This window comes from Mustela lutreola, chromosome 3, assembly GCF_030435805.1.
Source record: "Mustela lutreola isolate mMusLut2 chromosome 3, mMusLut2.pri, whole genome shotgun sequence".
NCBI lineage: Eukaryota > Metazoa > Chordata > Mammalia > Carnivora > Mustelidae > Mustela > Mustela lutreola.
In genome coordinates this window covers 152695762-152716480 of record NC_081292.1, presented here as the reverse complement: position 1 = coordinate 152716480, position 20719 = coordinate 152695762, and the positions used below count along the sequence as shown (strand labels likewise).

General features: G+C 36.0%; 1 protein-coding gene across 8 annotated transcripts in view; it reads left to right on the top strand.

The window, feature by feature from the left end:
* SLC4A10 (solute carrier family 4 member 10) overlaps positions 1-20719 on the top strand; it is a 309943-nt gene that overhangs the window by 224329 nt on the left and 64895 nt on the right. For all 8 annotated transcript variants that reach the window (XM_059167179.1, XM_059167172.1, XM_059167173.1 and 5 more), the window contains 4 exons: positions 1689-1789; positions 4823-4997; positions 5615-5748; positions 6144-6389. In XM_059167179.1, the coding sequence (XP_059023162.1) occupies positions 1689-1789; positions 4823-4997; positions 5615-5748; positions 6144-6389 (656 nt within the window). The remainder of the gene's footprint in view (positions 1-1688; positions 1790-4822; positions 4998-5614; positions 5749-6143; positions 6390-20719) is intronic.

Genomic DNA, 20719 nt, shown 5'->3' with positions numbered 1-20719 from the left:
TTTTTATTTTTACATAGCTTTAATCTTTCTAACACACCATGGAACTAATTTATTTATGGGTTTATTTGTTTATTGTTGGCATTCCCCATTAGAATGTGAGCTCCACAGACCTGATTTGTCAACTGTTGTATATTAGTGGTGGGGCCAAGAACCTGACACAAATTGGTTCTCAATAAGTTTTTGTTGATTGACTAAATAAATTGTATAGTTTGAGTAGTCAAATATATACTCACTCATTGATTTGTTTTAAAATACGAAAATCCTTGTGTTTCTAAACAAAAAATATTTCCTGTATTTTTTTCGGAATATTTATCAATACTGTTCATACATCTCTTTTCACATACCTTTTCCTCTTACTATAAGATGAACACTCCTTGATGAAACAGGTGCTTTAGAATGGTAAATATCTTTCATGGTTTATCATTTGCCTTATCTAAGGATAGCTTTTCCCATTGTAAGAGAGTGAGTTAACATAGCCAATAAGGGATAATTATCCAGAAGACCAAATAATATCACTTGTTTTCTGAGGTTTGTGGAAGCTAAGAAATGTTTCCTGGGTGACTGTTGGGTGTTGAAGGTACTGAGGCCACTCTTAAAGCCCTTTATGATGGATGATAATTATTTATATGTAAAGGCAGTTCCTTCATCAATTGACACACATTCTCTTATTGAACTTTAATTCACTGTACCTGGAAAATTATAAAAATATTAAACAATGAACTTTTCTATATTTTGTGCATTTCAAGGCCTATTTTTCTCATGTTTTAAACCTGTGCCATTTTACCTAAATGTCCCATTGTACCCAAGAGCATTTGAGAGTGGTTACACTATTTTGGAACGGCAATTAAAATTTTAATTGCACCACTTAAAACATTTTTATGATCCTTTTAAGTCCTTTTGAACACATTGGCATGCTCTAAGATAGCTGATAGGTAGGATTTTCCGATTTTTTAAAAACCTCCGTTACTGACAAAAGTGGGTGGAAGACACTTGTGAATAAGAGAGCACTTACATAAGCCTCAGTTAATTTTTTAATGGCTCAACTAGAAGTCTCCTTTTGTAATAATCTTTTAAATCTCTGTGAGTCAGAAAAAAAACCATATTGTCAAGCATTCCATGGGTGGGAAGATATCAGCCAGAATAAAAGAGGGAACTACCCTCAAAAATAGCTAACGATAGCAGTTTAAATTTATGGAAGGGTTGAGCTATGCCAGGCATGTAACACCGCCATACCTAGTGCCCCTCACTCCAATCTACCCAGCCCTTGTCTCTCTGCCCCCTTCCTTTTCTTCATTTGTCTTCATAGCTCTATCTCTACTTGACATTAGAGATTTGTTGTTTGTCTCCAGTATGAATGCTTTTTCTTGTTCATCTTTGCCTTTCTAGCATCCCTAACAATGCATGGCCCACGAGGCACCCAACAAAGATTAGTTGAAAGAATGAACAAATGTCCATCACTTCATTTAATTTTTTCAATCACACTGATAGATGCTATTACTACTAGTAAACAGAGGAAGAAACTGAAGCTTTAGGAAGCCTAGATAACTTGCTAGAGGTCATGCAGCAAATAAGTAACAGAGCCTGGGTTCTTAGCCACTCTGCATATTGCCTCAAGGGAAAAAAATTTGTTTTTGTTATTTACAACTAGCACCTGAAATTAAAACACAAAAACAAAAAACTTCCTGCAGGAGAAGAGGAAGATTCCTGCTGTACCAAATGGAACAGCAGCTCATGGGGAAGCAGAGCCCCACGGAGGACATAGTGGACCTGAACTCCAGCGAACTGGAAGGTTAGTGAAAAGCATCTGTATGGTACTTCACAGACCAAATGGGATACTGTTCTTTGTGTCAGGAATTGCCGTTTTGAGATGTAATTTTTTTTAGACTTTGAGTACTTAAAGAATGCCTATTTATTTGAGTATCTAGTACTTGAATACCTGTTTAATGTCAATTAGTTTGATTTCCCAGTATGTGCTAATGATTTTTGTTACTATTAAACCAGAACAGTGGATACCTCATTCCATTTTATCTTACCCAGTCTTTCGTTTTGCTGTGCATAAAATGCATTCACAGATTCTTAGAATGAATAAGAAAACTGTCAGTTGCCCCTTCTAAAAGAGCCTGTTGAAAGCTTCAAGTTCAAGATGGAAATAAAAATAAATACCAAGAACTTACTCTTATAGACCCTATCTCATTACATGCAAGTAGGATGTATATAATAGTATTTTTTATTTTTGCGGTTGTAATTTGAAAGAGCTATATGATTTATTTTTCTAATCACACATCTTTGAAGAGATGAAAGCTTCAATTTATTTCTTAAAATGGTTCTTTATCGTTTTTTGACAGCTTGTCTCTCTTCAAGCAATGTGTGAGCAGAAAATCAGAAAAGCTTGGGAGGGTCTGTCTTCAGGGAATATGTGCACACAGCCTCCATTGTAATTGAAGGCAATGGCAAAGGCTTTGCAGGATTGGTACTCCCCTCCTCTCAAGGCCATTTCCGGGACTGCTTTCACTGTGTCCTCTAAGCCGACTTTCCGGTTTCTGACAACTCTGTGCATTTTAATTCTCCTCTGTTCTTTCCCTTTATTTACATTTTGTCTCTGAGGAAATGTCCTTGAACGTCTTCCTCGGGCTCCATATAATTTGAGATGATTCAAGCAATTTTTTCCTTTTCCCTTTACTGGAAGCGCGGTTACTTCTTCTGTTGGCTTTCATATTTTCAAATGCTGTCTTTTTATTTTGGGTGGTTCTTTTTTTCTCTCTTTTTCTCTCTCTCTCTCTCAGGTGTAACATGCCACATAGCTTAGATTTTTTTCGAAGTTCACTTTTCCTTACTGCTTCCTAAATCCTCCCAGGTCACCAATATCCGGTATCTTCGCTTCTCCAGAGTTCTTCCACAGATTCTGTTGCTGACATGACTTGAAGTATCCATTACTCATCTGCTCTCCTGGAGTTGCTGGTGTACATCTGGGCTGCTCTTGCACTGTTCTCTGCAATGACCTCTCACTTCCGGATTTAGATTTTTGCTGCTAACAGCACGTTTATTACGCAGTAATATAATAGCTATTTAGACTAATGTATGCCCTAATAAGTAATTAATTAGAAAACAATGGTCTAATAGGAAGTACTATCAAACCTATAAATGTTAACTACTAAGTAATAGTTTATAACCACCTCAAAATATCTTGGGGATTAGGTGGGATATAAATTATAAATGAATGAATAAATAGTAGATTAAATCTATTTTGAATTGTGACTTTGATAAGTTAATACACCATTCAGAAATAATCCTCCCCAAATAAAAACTATGCACATGTTTAACAAACACACCTAGGGGAAACTAAGGTGCTCTTTGTGTGTGTGAGTGTCACAAGTTCACTGTAAGCTTCTTTTAGTTTAAATGTCCTCTTTTCAATTAGAATTTCATCCTATTCAGTTTCTCCTACTCCCTGTCTTGCTGATGGAAGCAATCACTAGGAAATCATAGTGATTCTATCGCTTGTGTAATAGTAAGATAGTTACTAACATGGTACTATTGTGTCTATGTCAGTCAGATCAGGGAACTTAAAAATAATAGTCATAATTTTCTGTTATCCTGAAGATATACATATTTCAACCCAAACCAGAATTTGTATCTCAAGAGAACAGTAATTTTTGAGGTGATTCTAAGATTGCCAGTGAATATTTCTATGTAGAAAATAAATAACAAAACTTAATATTTTTGCATAATCCAAATATATTCAGCATACTGGCACTGTACTGGAACATAGTAGATTTTTTTAACCTCCCTGTAGAACTTAATCATAGTCTTATTCATTTTAATATGACATCTTTATTCCATGGAGCACAAAGAGCTCTTAGTAGCCAAGTGTTAAATCCACGTATTTTTACCAAATGTTCCAAGAATGAGAATACCTGTACATTAATACTCTCGTTTCTAGTAGATTGAAAACATCTTAGTCCTCAAGTTTTAAGGAGCATTTTACAATTTAATGCTATTCACCCCTGCACCCCTGCCCCCTAATCCTCCTTCAAGTGTTTCAGTGTGGGTTTTGGGTACATTTAGAATAAGTGTATTTATACTAGGGAAGGCCATTATTGTCTTGTGAATGATAGATGTTGGGATATGTTTAAACAACAGTGGATCGAAATTACATTTTTCTAGATTGGTTATTTTAAGGTCCCCTTCCTAATTTCCTAAAAATGAAAACAATAATGGAAGCAATCTATCTTTACTAGATATTACTGTCGTCCCTAAGGCCAGTTAGATGCCTGTTGGAAATGATACCGGGTGAGAAATATTTTGGCAGAGAAAGCAGATAACTGGAGCCATGGTTAAACACTCCATCTTCTCTCCAGGGTAATGCCCACTATTGGAGACTATGAAGGCCAGTTTACTCTCCCAACCTTCACGTTCTGCTATGCTAAATGAAATGTAAATGATTAGAAAATACTGCCAGTGATCAAGAGTAGTAGGCCTGAGTGTAGGAGGAGTTGATGAAGATAGAAATGGCACAGAGGTTAGAGAAATCCTTAAATTTCATTATTTGAGTTTTGATGGAAGAACCGCTCTGAACCTTGTCTGAGAGAACCTGGGGTTTTGGGGTTGCTGGCCCAATATTTGGTTAGGACTGGAAGTAACATAGTGGTACAAGCCATCTCTGTAGATCACAAGAATACAATGCAGCAGGTTAAGATGGGTCTCATCTCTGCTGATGGAAAACATATACTGTGACCTGGCAACACAGTAAATGAGGGTTTTGATTTGTGCGGGTTTTTTTTATAATTGGATTTCACTATTGTGTTTCTTCCCCCTGTCTTAGGATTTTTGGGGGACTTATTTTAGATATCAAAAGAAAAGCTCCATACTTCTGGAGTGACTTCAGAGACGCATTCAGCCTGCAGTGTTTAGCATCTTTTCTGTTCCTCTACTGCGCCTGCATGTCTCCCGTCATCACGTTTGGAGGACTGTTGGGAGAAGCAACTGAAGGTCGTATAGTATGTATTATGCTCTCCTTGGATTTTTAAAGCTCAGTCAGTGCTTAAGATTCATAGTTAGATAAGTGTCCATTTGCTTTTGGAGTCTGTCATGAGGAGAGATTTGATGTGTGGTCGTACCTGTACTCTTCATACGAGTTTCCTGGATGGCTAGCAGAACTGGTAATCTGGGAGTGGAATACCTCAGAACAAGTTCTCAGTCTCACACAAGGTTCTGGTCTCATCCCTGACCCCGATCCTTAGCTAGCTTTCTGCTCTAGTTTTCAGCTCACAGGGAGTCCTTTTCCTACTTACACCTTTTCCTGTTTATACAGGCCATGCTTCTGTCCTGAGACTTACCACGAACACATGTAAGCTGTTACAGGGCAACCCTTCCCCACCCCCCCAAAAAAGCAAGATAAGGAATGTGGTGAGGACATTTCCCCACTGAGTACCACTCATATTCTGCTGACCGCTTGTCCCTTTTCTTATCCTCCTACTCCACATCCTGCCCAGGGTCGCTAGACTTTTCATAGCAAAGGAGAAAGGATATACTCATGCATTTTAAACATTGTCCCACTAGTTATAATGGTTGCCTGTACAACTTAGGTAATGGACTTATTTCTATCTCTACACAGAGTGCAATCGAATCTCTCTTTGGAGCATCTATGACTGGAATAGCCTATTCTCTCTTTGGTGGACAGCCTCTTACCATATTAGGCAGTACAGGACCAGTTTTGGTGTTTGAAAAGATTTTGTTTAAATTTTGCAAGTAAGTGTCAAATACTTTTGGCCTCTTACCCCCTCTCTATTTTTCCACTGTGTTTATACTTCTCTCAACATCACATTAGGGGTCTGCTGGGAGAGGCAGAAGTGGTTGATTCGATTCAGTTTGCCATCTTGTCTCTCCATGGAAAGAAAGGGAAAATAAAAGATTTGTGTAATATGTTAAGTAAAATTCCTAAAAGGTAATACTCTTTAAACACTGAGAAACCCCTTTTATTTTTGTCTCCTTAGATGTTCCCTTTAGACAGTCTTGAATTTAGATACTCATGGGATGTGAAACTTATTTCCTTTCACTTCCTGAATTAGACTTATTTCCATCTTTTTAAAATGGTGGCAAGCTGTTAAATGACCTTATTCCCACTGTTCTTTTCCTCCTTCTAGAGAATATGGGCTGTCATACCTATCTCTGAGAGCTAGTATTGGCCTTTGGACAGCAACTCTGTGTATCATACTCGTGGCCACTGATGCAAGTTCCCTCGTCTGCTATATCACCCGGTTTACCGAAGAAGCTTTTGCTTCTCTTATTTGCATCATTTTCATTTATGAGGCCCTGGAGAAGTTGTTTGAACTCAGTGAAGCATATCCAATCAACATGCATAATGATTTGGAACTGCTGACACAATACTCGTAAGTAACATTTTCCCTGTTGGCTGTGGGCTTTCCTCTTTACAAAAATTGCTATTGTTTTAAGAAATATGAGAAAATTTGTCCTGCAGATAAAGTGAGTTAAATTGATTCATGATCTAAGTCTCTGACCAGACTCTCAGAGTTCAACAGGATTTTAGAAGTCCTCTCTTCAGCTACCCAACTGATCCTTGAGTTCTCATTATACAAACACAAACAAAACTCACTGAATTTAAATGTGATTTTTGCTTTCAGAACTTACAGCATTTATGATGGAGGTACTCAGGCTTTGCCTGTTGAAGGTAATATTACTGTTTATATTTCAACATGGGTCTATACCTACTGCACTTTCTAGTTTTAGTACGCCAGCAGTTTGGAATTTTTCTAAGCCTGTTTTTGCAGAGTGTATGTGGATATTACGTTGCTCCTTTCTTTGATTTAATTTTAGGGTTTTTTGGTTGCATTTATATAGATACATTTTTGTATAGCAAATATTTGAAGCAATATATCCTTTATAAGTCAGTTAACCACCAACATATTTCCTATAAACTTCTTAGACATGGCATCAAATCCTTTGAAGGTTTATTACCTTTATGGAAGACATTGGAATTGTTGAAATTAGGCCAAAATAGTGTAATGTTAGAATTTTGTTGAGAATGATGTAATGATAGCGTTGAAAATAGTATCATTTTTAGTACAAATTTTAGTACAAATTTTTCTTGGTCATCGTAAGTATCTTTAACAGTATATGTCTCTTTCAGACAAGAAAAATCAGAGTGGAAATATAAAATAACTTCCCCAAAAAGCAAATAGTGTGGGTGCTGTGAACAGGACTCAGAATTGGATGAAGGAGGTGCCAAGGACACTCAGGAAGCAGGCAAATCAGGACAGTTTGATCAGAATGAGGGATAACCCTTTCATTTCTCTTTAGAGAGCAGTGTCACCTAATTTGTATCTCCTTGCTGGACTATATATTTATCTGCTTGGATTTTTCAAAGCTATTACATGCCAGGCACTACACTAAAGATGTAATATTCTGTCCCCAGTGAGTTTCCAGTTTAGTAGGGAGTGTAGACAAACAGAAAACACAATGAAATAAAGTGCTGTGTTAAGAGATTGATACAGAATGCAATGGTACCACACAGAACATCCTACCCAGATTTGGGGTTCATAAAGGACTTCCTGGATTCCTCCAGGAAGGAGGACATAGAAGACCAAAATATTGGTAGGAATTAGGAAGATGCTGAGGAATAGTGTAGGAGAGGAATAGTGTAGGAGAGAGGTCTAGATGGAAGGAATGGCACAGGTCTAGATATAAGAAACATATTAATACTTCGAAATATTGGCAAAAGTCATAGAGATAGTGGTAAAACAAGAAATTAGATTCCAAATAAGCTCGCCAAAAGAAACAACATAGAACAAGTAAATCAGGTAAAAGCAGGACTTTCCCATTTGAAGTGGTGGGAGGCACCATCTGTCCACCCTTCTAGTTGTTCCTGAACCTTCAGTGGCCACTTTTAAGGTACTTCAGACCGAGGAATACCACTTAGTATCTCTCTGGATTTAAAAAGGAAAAAGATCAGAGAAGCAAAGGCTGAATAATGGTCATAGCTTGAAGGTAGAAGAAAAAATAAGAGAGAAGGATCAGAAAAAGAAAAAAAAAACCATAAATGTCAGGTTATCAAAGGCAAGGGACGAGGCTGTGCCAAGAGACCATTAGAGCGGTCATCATTAATGTAAGAAACAGCATTGGGTGGGGAGGGGCGGCAGAACTACATGCTAGTCTACAAAAGATGAAGAAGGGAGTAGGCGGTAACAACATGGAGAAAGGATGCGCAGGCCTTTTGGCTATCAAAGAAACTGAAAAACAGTGCCCATTGGACAGGCCAGTGAATTCCTGCGAATGGTAATTTGTGACAGAAAAGAGCTATGTGTGTTTGGAAATGAGGACATAGAGGCAGAGGAAAGAGAGAGATTAGAGATGATGGTGAGAGAGCAGATAAATGTGGGATTGCAACCTCCCTAAAAACGATGAGATCGAGACAAATTGTGGGGTTCAGTAAAACAAATGCTCAGACGATAATTGGAGAGCAAAAATAGCTTTGTTTGTCCATGATTCCTGCTTTTCAGGGCAATCAGGAGGAGAGTTGCATGGGTCCTGACCCTCAATGTTTCCATCTCTGCTTTTCTAAAAACAGATCCCCACAAGTTTAAGTTATGCTTTATCACAGGGTATGCATCCAAAACCTAATCTTCTGAAGACTGAGCAAGAATGTGTACTAATCACTGTGTCCCATTGTCCAAGTTCTCTTGGACCACAGTTAGGGAAGACTGGCTCCTCCTGCTGGGTGCTGAGGTTTTAGTACAATTTGGTGCTGGAATGGGTATAAGAGAAACAGGGAGCTTGACGATTTCTCTGGGAAATGTGCTGATCAGATATCTGTACAGTACCATCCTCACTTAGATTTTCACATTGTGATTCCCAGGCTCCCAGTACCACCCACATTGCACTCATTAATCTGATCAGGATTGCCATCACCTGGTCTTTGGAGAAGCAAAGCCAGTACTTTGCTATGCATATAACATATATTTATCAATGTACTTTTAGTCATGTGTGTTTAAAAAAGTAAGTAAAAGTATTGCTAACAATAATGGCGAATGCATTGTGTAGTCTCATACGTGTGCTTGAAAGCATTTTTTGTTTCATGGATTCCATATGACTTCTGGTGTGTTTTCTTGTTCTTGCCACTGTGACCTTTTCACACCAATCAGTTGATAAGTGCCATTATACTCATGCTCACCTAAAATTTTCTTGATGTTGTTGGCCTCATGCTTTCACAGTTTTTATGAGAAAAAAATCTTAGAAAATGTCATAGCTAGGATGCTGTATATCTGAGATTGCAATCTTTGCAAAATTAATATGCCTCTGCTTTCACATATTTTGTTTAGGTGTAAAATATTGAAAAAGGCATCGTATTTAGGACCTGAGTTTCAGATATTCTTTATACTTAGGCCGCCTATATTCAAATTTTCTTAAATTCATAGTTTTACCAACCAAATAACAAAATGTCTTTGATTTTTTTAAAAAAGGCTTTCCTAGTTTCTCTGGCACCCTAACCTTATAATGTGGTAATATGTAGACCTTATATTTGAAGCTATAAGCTTTCTTTTCATTTTGCCAAGAGCAAGTGTCAAGATAATCAATTTAGTTTCAAGAATATATACATTACACCAGATGATCAAGCTGAATATGTCAAGTTAGCAATAAGTAATGAGTTTGTGGGAATAACTTTTTCTAGGTTGCTTTGATTTTAAGAAATGGCAAAAATAGAATAAAACATTCTGCTTATGTAAGATGGAATGTTCCTTCAATATATAGTAATAATCTAAAGCTCTCAAAGATGGCTAGCTAAAGAAAAATTGGGGTGGTATTAATTCTTTGCAGTTGGTTGGGTCAAAGCAAAGAGCAGGTCCAATATACTAACAGACTAGAGTTAAATAATATTCAACAATTACCAAACCATTAGGAGGGGTGATTTTACTGCTAGGTTATGAAAAGATTTTGTTTTTTTGTTTGTTTAGTTTTGGTACCCCCCCCCCCTCTGTTTTTTGTCTTTTCCAGTTCCAGCCCTCTACATAAACCAGGACTATTCTGGATAAATATTATTTATTGAGTGACATTATACTCATAGAAGAATATTATTTTTCTTATCTCCTCAACTAGATTTGAGCCTTCTTTAAAGTAGAAAACATACAATAATCTTATCCTTCCAATCCCAACATAATACTGTAACTATAAACTATAGAAAGTGATACATACTGATTAACTGAACATGTAAAATAATTGACATCACCTGGCCAATCTTGTTTGGCAAGACAACGTGCTCTTGGACAGTAACTTTAACATGACTCTCAAAGACTTCAGCTAGAAGTTTTGAGTAAACTTGAGATGCTATGAATATCTTAATGTGGGATAAAGATGTACAAATCTGGATCTGTAAAATTAGTTCTGACTGAAGATTTACACATGGTGCCAATATGGTGGATAAATCATCTGGAAGAACAAGGGATATGATTGCAACATTTAGCAGAGGCTGAAAATTTCTCAGCGATGTAGGGAGAAAGAAAATGAAAGGGAAGCTTTCATAACTCATTGACTTTATAGTGTTCACTAGTCAAAGAATAAAGAATAAAACTCGGCTTTAGAGAAACCCCCGTGTTTCAACTTTCTAAAATCAGATTTTTACTTCATATACAAACTTAGCCAGATTTCTTGCAACATTAGTTTATAATTATACTTTTATGTATTTATTTCTGTAATGTATGTATAACTCCACCAGGTTAATCTCTGTAATGCCAGGTCCATGACTAATAGGCACTCTCTGAACCTGCTGCCTTTATGAAGTGCTCTGCATGTGTCCTAAAATGAGCATGTTCACATTTTTACATTTTTGGGAAGGCCCCTTAGAACTGATAGACATATTTAACATAGAGTTTTTTCTCTTTTAAAAAGCTGATAGATTATCTGACATCTTAGAATCAAATAAATATAATTATAGGCACTCAATAAATGACTATTCAGTAAAGAAACTTCTGGCAACCCATCCCATTCTTGATTTTTAATCCAAACACTTGCTATCTTTGTTTTTCCTTCTCGCTTTGAACTAAATTCTTATTTTAATGATAAAGTCTTAACTTCACTAGCAGTAGCATCCAATGTAAGTTTATCATTTGCCTCTTTTATCTTCATTGTTTCTAATGGGTTATGAGCCTTCTTGAGTGCTAGATCAATGTGTCTTCATCTTTCTTCCTTCAGGGGCCAAGAGGGTTGGTAGATAGGAGAAAGCCTTCTTAACTGTCTTGCAACTATTTTACTTTTCAGAGTCACCTTTAGTTACTATTTTCCTTTTCTTAACTGTAGGTTTGCAGATATTAAGTGATTATTTTTCATGCTTTCTTGTCGAAGGGCTGTGAAAGGACAGAAATTTACATGAACATCCAACATTAGAGGGAGAGTGACAAGTAAAACTGTTGGTTTCTTTTCGTAAGATACACAGAATGGCCTCCAGTCATGTGACTGTGTATCAAATACACAGCATTTCACTTAGTTGAGATGTGATGAACATTCTCAGAGAGTTTACAATCTTTAAAGTACTGACCTTATTTCACTTCCTGAATTGACCTAGATTTAAGGATATAATCTGAAATATTTGAAATGGAATATAATGATGTTTCAATTTATAGTAAAATAGCACAGATACTGCAGTAATCTGTGTATGTAGGTTAACCCACAACCATTGGTAGCTGGTATTTTAATCAGGAGTCTAAACTCCAGCAGTGTTCAACTAAGATTAAAGCAGAGAGCCTAAACTCCAGAAAAAATTACCACAAACCTATCTACTAGTCACATCTCAGTCAACACTAAGGCTTTGCTGAATGTCAGAAATGGATTTTCATTGGTGAAAGTACTAGTTTGTTAATCAGTGTAATGAACAGTAGTAATGTAATTAAAGGTAATCATTTTGAACTAAATGAAAATGAAAACACAGCTTTTAAAAATTTGTGAGATGCAATTAAAGCAATTCTTAGATGGAAATTTATAACATTGAATGTGTGGATTAAAAAAGAAGTGTCTCAAATCAAAGATCTCAGCTTCAACCTTAAGAAACTAAAAAAAAAAAAAAAAAAAAAGCAAATTTAATTTTAAAAATTAGCCAAAGGAAAGAAATAATAAAAATCAAAGTAGAAATCAATGAAATTTAAAATGGGAAACCAATAAAGATAATTAAAGGACCAAAGTCTGGTTCTTTGAAAAGATCAATAAAACTGGTAAGCCTCTACCTGGGCTAACAAAGAAAAAAAGAGAATGTACACAAATTGCTAATATCAGAATGATATTAGAGAGAGGGGACATCTCTAAATGAGAGATGGGGACATCACTAAGGATCCCATCAGCACTAAAAAAGAATATAAAGTGATACTATAAACCCACAAAATTGATAACCTAGATAAAATGGACTAATTCCTTGAATAAGACAGACTGCCAAAACTCACACAAGAAATAGATAAACTGAATAGGTCTATATCTATTAAAGAAACTGAATAAAAAATTAATAATCTTCCAAGAAAGAAAACATCAGACCGAGTTGAATTCACTGTTGTATTCTTCCAAACGCTTAAGGAAAACATTATATCAATTCTCTACAATCTCTTTCAGAGGATAGAAGCAGAGAGGATACTCCCTAATTCATTTTTACAAGGCTAGCATTAGCCTAATATCAAAACCATAGAAAGATATAAGAAAAGGAAACTACAGACCAATATTTGTCATAACCAAATATGCAAAAATCCTCAATAAAACATTAGCAACTCAACTTCAACAATGTGTAAAAAAAAATTACACCACAATGAAGTGGGATTTTTTTCAAGTATGCAAGGCTGCTTCAACATTCAAAAATCAAGTAATACAAGGAATTCCACCAACAGACTAAAGCTGATAAATTCCATGATCATATCAATAAAAACAGTAAAAGCATTCATGATAAAACTTTTGGCAAACTAGGAATAGAAGGAAATTTCCTCAATATGATAAAGAATGCAGAAAAACCTACAGCTAACACCATGCTTAATGATGAGAAACTAGTTTTCCCACTGAGATCAGGAATAAGTCAAGGGTGTCCCCTCTCACCACTCCTTTTCACCATTGTATTGGAAGTTCGAGCAAATGTAGTATGAAAAGAAAAACAAATGAAAGGTATACAGATTGAAAAGGAAAAATAAACTGTCTTTGTTTATAAATGATATGATTGTTTATGTGGAAAGTCTGGAAGAATCAACAAAACACTCCTGAAACTAACACGGAATTATACCAAGGCTTCAGGATACAAGGTTGATATACAAAAGTCAATCACTTTTCTATAACCAGCAATGAACAAGTAGAATTTGAAATTAAAAACACAATACCATTTACACCAAAAAAAAAAAATTGAAGTATAAATCTAACACAATAGGTATAAGATCTATATGGGAAAATGACAAAACTCTAATGAAACAAATAAAAAAACCCAAATAAATGGAGAGATAGTACATGATCATTGGTAGGAAGACTCAATATTGTCAAGACGCCAATTCTTCCCAATTTGATCTATAGATGCAACACAATCCCAAATAAAATCCTAGAAAGTTGTTTTATGGATATCAACAAACTGATTCTAGAGTTTGTATGGAGAGCCAAAGACCCAGAATAATGAAGGAGAAACTAAGTGGGAGGACTGGAGCTACCTGACTTCTACATTTACTATGAAGCTACAGTAGTCCAGACAGTGAGGTATTGGCAAAATAATAAAAACAGATCAATGGAACAGAATAGGAGCCCAGAAATACAGTCAACTAACTTTGACAAAGAAGCAAATGGAGCAAAGATAGTCTTTTTAACAAATGGTGCTGAACAACTGGACATCCACATGCAAAAAAATGAATCTTGACACAGACATTATGCCCTTCATAAAAATTGACTGAAAGTGAATCATATTCCTGAATGTAAAATGCAAAACTATAACAATCCTAGAAAATAACATAAGAGAAACTCTAGATGACCTTGGGTTTAGTTAGTACTTTTGAGATACAACATCAAAGGTATGATATATGAAGAAAGAATTAAAGCTGGGCCTCATTAAAATTAAAATTTTCTACTCTTTGAAAGATAATTTTAAAAGAAGGAAAAGACAAGCCACAGACTGGGAGAATACATTTGCAAAAGACATATCTAATAAAGAACTGTTATCTAAAGCATCCAAAGAACATCTAAAACTCAACATTAATAAAACAGGATTTTTAGAGCAGTGAAACTACTCTGTATGCTACTGTAATGGTGGATACATGACATTATAAACGTGTTCAGTCCTATAGAATGTCCAACACCAAGAGTGAATCCTGAACAATAGACTTGGAATGATAATGATGTGTTAATGTGGTTAATGGGTTACAACAAATGTTCCACTCTGCCGGAGAATGTTGATAATGGGGGAAGTGATACATGCATCCAGGCAGGGGGTATATGGGAAATGTCTGTATCTTCTGCTTAATATCCCTGTGAAGCTAAAACTACTTTAAAAAATAAAGTCTATTTAAAAAATTAAAGAAATGAAGATCTATTATATTGGAATCTAGCAAGTGAATCATGACCCTCAACTGCTAGAGATGGCACTTGAGGCTTAATTCCTAACCGATTCAGTGTCCAGCCATTTTTGGTACCTGATGACAGACTTAAACAGGACCAGATTCCTGCTTATGGAGTATTTCACCTGCTGGGCACATTGCCATGAATTCTTTATGTGATGAGTATAATGCCAGTGTTGGCACTTTGTATATGATTTGATAATTTTACTCGAGGTGTCTGCCATTCCTATTGGGAAATTTTGAGGAAATTATTCTTGTTCAAGTAAAATGCTGCTACATTATTTATTCATTCATCTCCAGTTTGCTGAATATTTTAAGTGCCACTGCTACATACTTTATAGTATTTGTCACACTGAATAAAATGCTTAGAGACATTGTTAATAACTTGTTTTGGAGGAAGAAACACTTCCCTTTAACTATTGAAATTAATACGTTAATTGCTCTGAATACTGTTCCTACTAGATATTTTATAAAACCAACCAGATTCAGTTAGCGTAGGGTATTTTTTATACTTGAAATTCTTGATAACATTAAAAGTTCAGCTTATACACTTTATTTTTATTTTTTAACAAACAGGAAAATTTCAACATGACTCTGGAAAGGAAGAATTTACTTTGCAAAAACGTTCTATAGTGGGGCACCTGGGTGGCTCAGTGGGTTAAGCCTCTGCCTTCGGCTTAGGTCATGATCTCAGGGTCCTGGGAGCGAGCCCCGTGTTGGGCTCTCTGCTCAGCTGGGAGCCTGCTTCCCCCACTCCCCTCTCTGCCTGCCTCTCTGCCTGCTTCTGATCTTGTCTGTCAAATACATAAATAAATAAATAAATAATCTTTAAAAAAAATTCTATAGTTATAGTTCTCAGTTTTTATATACCCCCCCAAAAGCTATTTTTATAAACAATGTCTCCTCAGGACTGTTTAAATATGTGAAGTGTTAGGAAATATGTTGTGTATATGAGTTCTCATTGTGTGTCCAGGCCAGTTCTACTACTTCCACTCAACTCCACTGTGTTGCTCATCTCTTCATTACATATGTACCTGGTGTCTTTTTGGTCAATTAGAACATGCTCTAAAGATAATTAGCTGGAGCCTAATTTATTTCTTCCATTTAAAAAAAAAAATTTGATACCTAAAAGAATGAAGCACCCACAGTAGAATTTTTAAAATTATAATACCTAGTTTTTAGAGGATAAATGGGATGTTTACAAGCTGAATTATGTTCTCTCAAAGTTTGTATGTAGAAGCCCAAATCCCCAGGAGCTCCAAATGCGGCTACATTTGAAGACAGGGCTTTTAAAGAGGTGATTTAGGTTAAGTGAGGTTATAGGGGTGGGTCCTAATAAAATCTGACTGTGTGCTTATAAGAAGAAAATATTTGGACACACAGAGACACTGGGAGGCACACACATGGTGAAAAGATCATGGGAAGACATAGCAAGAGGGCAGCCATCTGCAAGTCAAGAGAGAGAGACCTCAGAGGAAACCAACCCTGCTGGCGCTTTGATCATGGACTTTCTGTCTCCAGAACTGTGAGAGAGTAACTTTCTGGTGTTTAAGCCACACAGTCTGTGATATTTTGGTATGGCAGCCCTAGTAAACTCATATACTGGGTAGATGCTTAGAGGTTAGTCCTATCTCTGTTTGCAGTTGTAAGTGCAAATTCTCTCAAGTCTCTACTTCTAATGATGGCAATCCCATCCTTTCAGCAGTTCAGACTAAAAAACCATGGGTTTTTTCTTAATTCTCTTTGTCACACACCTAGATTTCTCAGTAAATCAAGTGGCTTTATGTAGAATATAAATCCTGTTTGCCACCCTCTCCACCCCATAATCCCTTGTCTAAATTATTAGTTTGTCTTTCAACTGATGTTCCTGATTTTATACTTGTTTTTTCATAGACTGTTCTGTATGAAGCATCTGGAATTTTCTCTTAAACTTCAAGTCCCCTCATGTCACTCTGCTTCTCAAAGCCCACTGGTAGCTTCCCTTTATCGTCAAGTGTTATGTGATCTGTTCTCTCGTATCTCCTGCTTCCTCAACCCCCTGCTCTATAGCCACACTGATCTGCTTGCTCTTCTGTAAACACACTTGGCACGTTTCTGCTTCTCAGTTTTCACATTTGCAGTTCTTTTTGCCTGAATGTCCTTCTCCAGATATCTATTTAGTTTGCTCCTTTACTTCCTTCAAAATTATCTACTCAAGGACTTTCTAACTAAAATGTCAACTCCCTTCTCTCTCTCTTGCCTCTATCTAAAATATTACATAATTTACATATCTTTTTAAAAGTAAGAGTTATCGAGGCATTATTTTTACACACAATAAAATATACCCCTTTAAGTATATCCTCAAATGAGTCTTGACAAATGAATGACAGCATAATTGAAACATCATAGGACATTTCCCAGAATGTTTCTTTATGCCCTTTTGAAGTCAATCTCTCACCCCAAACCACAATCTCTGAAAATTACTGATATGATTTCTGTCTCTGAAGTTTTACATTTTCTAGAATTTCACATAAATTGAATTATAGAGTATTGAACCTTCTGTACCTGCTTCCCCCCTTCCCCACTTATTATAATGCTATTGAGATTTACTCATATTGTTGTCTGCATCAGTTTATTACTGTTTATTACTGGGTAGTATTCCACTGTATAAATGTACTGATTGTCTTTTGTGTTCTTTCTGCTCTGGGGTTATATTTCTTCATCTGCAGGTCTTTATTTGGGCCATGTTTTCATTTTCTCTTAGATAAATACCTAGAAACAGGATTGCTGTGTTAAAATGTGTAACTTTATAAGACTCTGCCAATGTGGTTGCACCATTTTGTATCCTTACCAGCAATGTATGAGAGTTCCCACCAATCTACCTCCTCACCAGCATGTAGTTTTGTGCATATGTATAGTGATACCTTTATTAGTCAGTCTAATTTATTGTCTCTTCCCCTTTTAGAGTGAACAGTTCACGAAGGGAGGGAATTTAGTCTGTTTTGACTATGGCTTTTCCAGTGTCTTGAATCAGCTCCTGGCACAAAATAGATACTCAATGAATATTTGTTGCATAAATGAAAAAGTGTTGAATGAATATTATCTCTATTTAAGGCTAAAAACAAAAACAAAAACAATAACAACAACAACAACAAAAAACCCTGAAACAAGCAAAACACAAAAAACCCCCAAGACTCAGAGGGTTTATGACTTATCCAAGTGGAAGAACTGGGTCTATAGTCCAAGATATCTTGAGCCCCGGGTAGTTCAGTCAGTTAAGCATCTACCTTTGGCTCAGATCATGATCCCAGGGTTCTGGGATCAAGCTGAGCCTCATGTTGGGCTCCCTGCTCAGTAGGAAGTCTGTTTCTCCCTGTCCTTCTGCCTCTCTGCTCCCCTGCCCTCACTCGTGTGCTCTCTCTATTGCCCTCTCTCTCTCAAGTAAACAAACAAGGAAACAAATAAAATCTTTATAAAATAAAAATAAAACCCAAGACATCTAATGTCTAGTTGAACACTTTTGACACCATACTACATTATAAGCCACTTATTTGCCAAAGGAATTTTTATGATTAGCATTTAGAATATAAAAGAGTTTAGATAAATTTTTATTGTATTTAGGTCTTTTATATTATCTTCGGCCAGTTTCTAATTTGTAATAGGAAATAAAAAATCTGAAAACAGAGGGATAAAAAATAATAGTAGAGGTAAAATGGATTCTAATTTTAAAGCTTGTTAGAACATAAAAGTACTTATTTTGATTAGCCATAAATAGGCATGTGACAAGGAGGGAGAGAAATCTTGGATAGAGATGAGTTTTGCTGCATCCCATTGAAACCCTACATCACCTTGTTATTTTTAAGAAGCTTGGTAATAACTTGACTTAAAAGATTGGGATAGGAATCTGCACCAATATCCTATTTTAGGGCCTTAGGTAAGCCCCTGAGAGCAGCCTTCTAGAGACAATGTCTTAACTCTCAAAAATGCATAGGAAGTATATTTGAAATACACAGGAAATAGATCTGGAAGCGTACTTACAAAACCTATAATATTTGGGGCAAGTGGAAGATAGGATCGTGAGGAAAAAAAGGCTTGTTTTCTCTGCATATTTTAAAGTGTTCAATTGGCATCGTGTGCATGCATTATTTTATAATTTCTTTCTAAGAATAAGTCTTATGATGGGAAATTCATCTTATGGCAAGAATAAAAGATGAGCCAGGTGGTACTCATCAAATAAGTTCCCTATAATAACCAAATTTATTTCCCATTTCAAGAAAATACAGCCTACAAAACTCAAGGGTAGAATAGAGCAAAATGTTTCAAGTATAATAAATAGATTTGCCATTTTGTTCATGCATTTTCTTACTCACTCATTGGCTTATTCCATCAGTATCCATTGGTGATTTCTGTATTGTATTTGCATTGAGAGTATGAAAATGACTACGATATGGTTTTCACTGTCAAGGAGCTCGGTGATTATTAGGAAGAGCCAAGAGGGGCACTTTGTACATTGTGCTGCACATTTGAATATTTGTCGAATTAATAAGTGAGGAGGGAGCTAGAGACAATGCCTACTCAAATAATTGCAGCATAGTGTAGTATTTGTGCTAGATATATGCATAATAGCCTGGAGGAAGAAGTAAGAAATTACCCTGGGGAGTTGGAAAATATTTGTAGAAGAAATAAAACCTAAGTTGTCATGCTGTCTCTGTTGTACCTGTCATCTGAGTTTATTTTATACAGCTTATCCATGTTTTTCTCTCTCTTTATTATATCTGTATCTTCTGTATGAGCAGGTCATAATTAGAGGTGAGGGCACTGAGATAGAATGGACTCCTGGGACCAACTGTCAAGGATCCTTAAAAATTGTAGTAAGTTTTTTCTGGTAAAAAGTTGGGGATAATGACAAAACTCTGGGAAGAATTATGTGATAATAGATTAGAAGGTGATCATAGAAATGGGAGCAAGAATCACCAGCCTAGGTGTGAAATGTTTGTCTTTACTGTTGATCAGACAATGATAATGGGAAGAAAGTGAATAAACCAGCGGCAAAAAGGAAGAAAATCCAAAATTGACAAGGCTTTATTCATTCATTCAACAAAAAAACAATGGATTACTCTCTAATTTATAAGAGCTGTAACAAAATTTTGCATCCATGACTTTATTTAACCTTACAATAATTTGTGAAACAAGTATTACCCCTGCTTTGCAGATGATTAACAATGTGAGGTTTCAACAAGTTAACTAATTTGTCCAATATCATATAGCCAATGGATGATAAATGAGAGTCAAAATCAAATCCATCTCTTTTTTTCCCCAAGATTTTATTCATTTATTTGATAGAGAGAGACACAGTGAGAGAGGGAACACAAGCAGGGGGAGTGGGAGAGGAAGAAGCTGGCTTCCTGCTGAGCAGGGAGCCAGATTCAAGGTTCCATCCCAGGATCCTGGGATCATGCCTAAGCTGAAGGCAGACACTTAATGACTGAGCCACCCAGGCGCCCCTAACCCATCAGGTTTTAAAGTCCATGAACTTTCTCCTACAGCATATTAAAATAAAAATAATAGTAAAGGATTATTATTATTATTACAACTCCTTAAAGGCAAGGACTGTCATGTATTTCTATTTATTTCCCCATAGCAAAATATCCTGCACAAAATTTTAAACCATTATATATCAATGAATGAATAAATAAGATTGCCTGCTGTGTGCTTGACATTTGGGTGTAAAGGTGACCAAATAGTTGTGGTCTCTGCTCTTCCATAGCATATTATCTATTGACAAAGTTAGACGTTAAACATTACTCAAATAAGTGCTTAATTATAGTTGACACAAGTGCCAACATATAAAGAGGCAGAATGTCATGAGAGTGAGAAATACTTCCAAAGTTATGTATTTAGAGGCCAAGGAGAGGATATGGCTATTTGAATGGAAATGAAATTCAGATGATAACCAGTATAAGAATTTAACGGAGAGAGTATTGTTTTTGGTATTAGTTAGCAGTCATAGTGTTTTATAGAGTTATTTTGCATACTTTTGAAAAGATTTTTTCTTCATAATATAGCTATAAGTTTAGATAATTTCCTAGAGAGAGAGTTGTAAGTACTTAGACAATCTCTTCTAAGAATAAATTCCAAAATATGGAAAAAAATATATTCATAAAAGACTTCCCATT